The sequence below is a fragment of the Olea europaea genome, unplaced genomic scaffold (assembly GCF_002742605.1).
Source record: "Olea europaea var. sylvestris unplaced genomic scaffold, O_europaea_v1 scaffold19954, whole genome shotgun sequence".
Taxonomy (NCBI): Eukaryota; Viridiplantae; Streptophyta; class Magnoliopsida; order Lamiales; family Oleaceae; genus Olea; species Olea europaea.
Window position 1 is genome coordinate 1 of NW_019237826.1, and position 1,976 is coordinate 1,976.

Sequence of the window (1,976 nt, forward strand, 5' to 3'; positions counted from 1 at the left end):
GAATTACTTCTACAGTTCTCCCTCTCTCTCTCCCCCTCTCCTGCAAATATGTTAAGTCGATCCATTGGAAGTCAAAACTTTCCAAGTTCATTAGAAAGCTAAAAAAATTTGGCAACCAAATAGGATTTTTTTTCATCGTTTCACTCTCAAACTCAACAATTTACTCTTTGCCTTTGGTCAATTAGTATGTAACTTTCTTGGTGGAATCAAAGTACAAACAAGCAGCTCAATTTTTCGTGCAAGAGGACCATGTAATTTATAATTAACTGGTTTCAGAGTAGCATCTGCGTTACTAATCAAAATACATAAAATCCTATAGCCTCAATGACCCATAAGATGAAACAAAACTTTTAAGACGAGTGAAAAATATTGATAATTCTACTTATTTTCCTACCATTCTAACTCTTTCTACGTCGATGCTCCACCGTGTGCTATGCAGGAACGTAGACATCTAAGATGGCGGAGGGAACAAATTCTGCATCACTGGCTAACCCTCACCTATCTTAAATACTGCACTGGACTGAAAACAGATGTAAAGAGCTGTTTTGCTATCCCTGTGCCCCAATTCCAATTGAAGTTAGCTGCAAAAATCAGATTATTTGTCAGGCAAAAATAAAAAATTAGGAAAAAAAAAATCAGCAATAGAGTGAAAGAGACGTAAATTTATGAGCAAAGAATTGACAAACTAACAATGTTATTATGAGGTTGACCCCAATAAAATCCCTGCAGAATAAGTGGTACAACATTGCACGCTACGAGAATAAATATCATTAAAGCATGCTTTCCCATCCACTCCAGCACCACAGTCAAGCGTGTATATCCATACACATCAACCTGTAAGAGGAATAAGCCTGTACTTAGTAGAATATCAAGTTTTTATTCGTACCGTGTGGCTAAATAACTCTGAAGTAAAAGTAGGGCCTTCAGAAGTAAACCAATTGTAGTATGTTTAAACAAGTCATATGTATCAAATGGTTATACGCTTGAACAATTGGGATGACTTCTCTAACCATTATATAAATTGAAGCAAAAAGAATTCCAGCAGCGCCAGTAGTGAAGCACATGTAACTGAAAGAATATAGAACCTTGTTTATATGCATCCCTACAACAAGAACAAATTAATGTCAATGGGGAAAACATTACATCAGGAAAAAATAGATATTCAAAATTTGAAATTGGACAAATGTAATGACATCAGATTGCTGTTCTGACGTTTTATTTCATTTGTTCGTTTAAGTGGGCATGAAAAGAGTATAATTTTGCATCTTTTACTTTGAATTCTTGAAAAAAAAAAAAATGGTTTTCCAAGAATTCTTTTGGGAAATGCAGTCAAATCAGCAACTTCGTCAGAATGTAATACTGCGAAAAAGTAATTGAAAAAAATCTTACCACACACTTCACATATCACAGCCAAGGCCACAAGACCACATGAGTGGACAAACCACTGCAATAGTCTAGTTTTATGATCCTGTGTGTGATCAAGGTAGATAAGAATGATTAGGCACTATTCACCTTTATAAAACAAAATAACGAGTCACAAGGCCACTGCTCACCTTAAAATGGACAATAATGTGCCCATATTGCAGACCGAGCAAGCAAGAGACTGTAGCCATCACTGTACTACAATGAATGTAGAATGAGGTTAAAAGTAATAATGGCAATAGAAAACAACTTAAATTTTAAGTAAATTATGCTTTAGATATTCAGTCACGTGCTTTAGAGTCTTTCCTAATCAAGATATATTCACAATTGAACCTGAGATAAGTGGACCAGAATAGTAATCATTCTGTTTTTGCGATTTATCCTTAAGTTTTTAGCATGTGGGTGGAGAAAGTTGAAATGAGAAGTCATAACACTAATCTACTTCTTTCTTCATACAATGTGGTTCTACTGAGAATCAATTGTGTTGAACTACAAAGGAAAATAAATGTGCAAACCTTAAAATCCCTTCAGGGTCAAAAGGGGCTTGGCACCAT

The 1,976-nt window shown here is 35.2% G+C and overlaps 1 protein-coding gene across 1 annotated transcript; it reads right to left on the bottom strand.

Annotated features, from left to right (window-relative positions):
* Nucleotides 1–212: 212 nt before the first annotated feature.
* On the bottom strand, nucleotides 213–1,970 carry LOC111379494. The gene is made up of 6 exons (XM_023002874.1): nucleotides 1,938–1,970; nucleotides 1,554–1,620; nucleotides 1,390–1,468; nucleotides 1,011–1,102; nucleotides 691–834; nucleotides 213–581 (listed from the first exon to the last, which is right to left on the bottom strand). The coding sequence occupies exons 2-6, from the start codon at nucleotides 1,611–1,613 to the stop codon at nucleotides 549–551; spliced, it is 408 nt and encodes a 135-aa protein (XP_022858642.1). The 5' UTR covers nucleotides 1,614–1,620; nucleotides 1,938–1,970; the 3' UTR covers nucleotides 213–548.
* Nucleotides 1,971–1,976: the final 6 nt, after the last annotated feature.

Excerpts from the sequence above, each read along its gene's own strand:
- LOC111379494 (XM_023002874.1), bottom strand. The coding sequence starts at position 1,613 with ATGGCTACAGTCTCTTGCTTGCTCGGTCTGCAATATGGGCACATTATT. Across the intron at positions 1,469-1,553 it reads ACATTATTGTCCATTTTAAG|GATCATAAAACTAGACTATT; the intron begins GTGAGCAGTGGC and ends GATCACACACAG. Across the intron at positions 582-690 it reads GTCAACCTCATAATAACATT|CTAACTTCAATTGGAATTGG; the intron begins GTTAGTTTGTCA and ends TGATTTTTGCAG.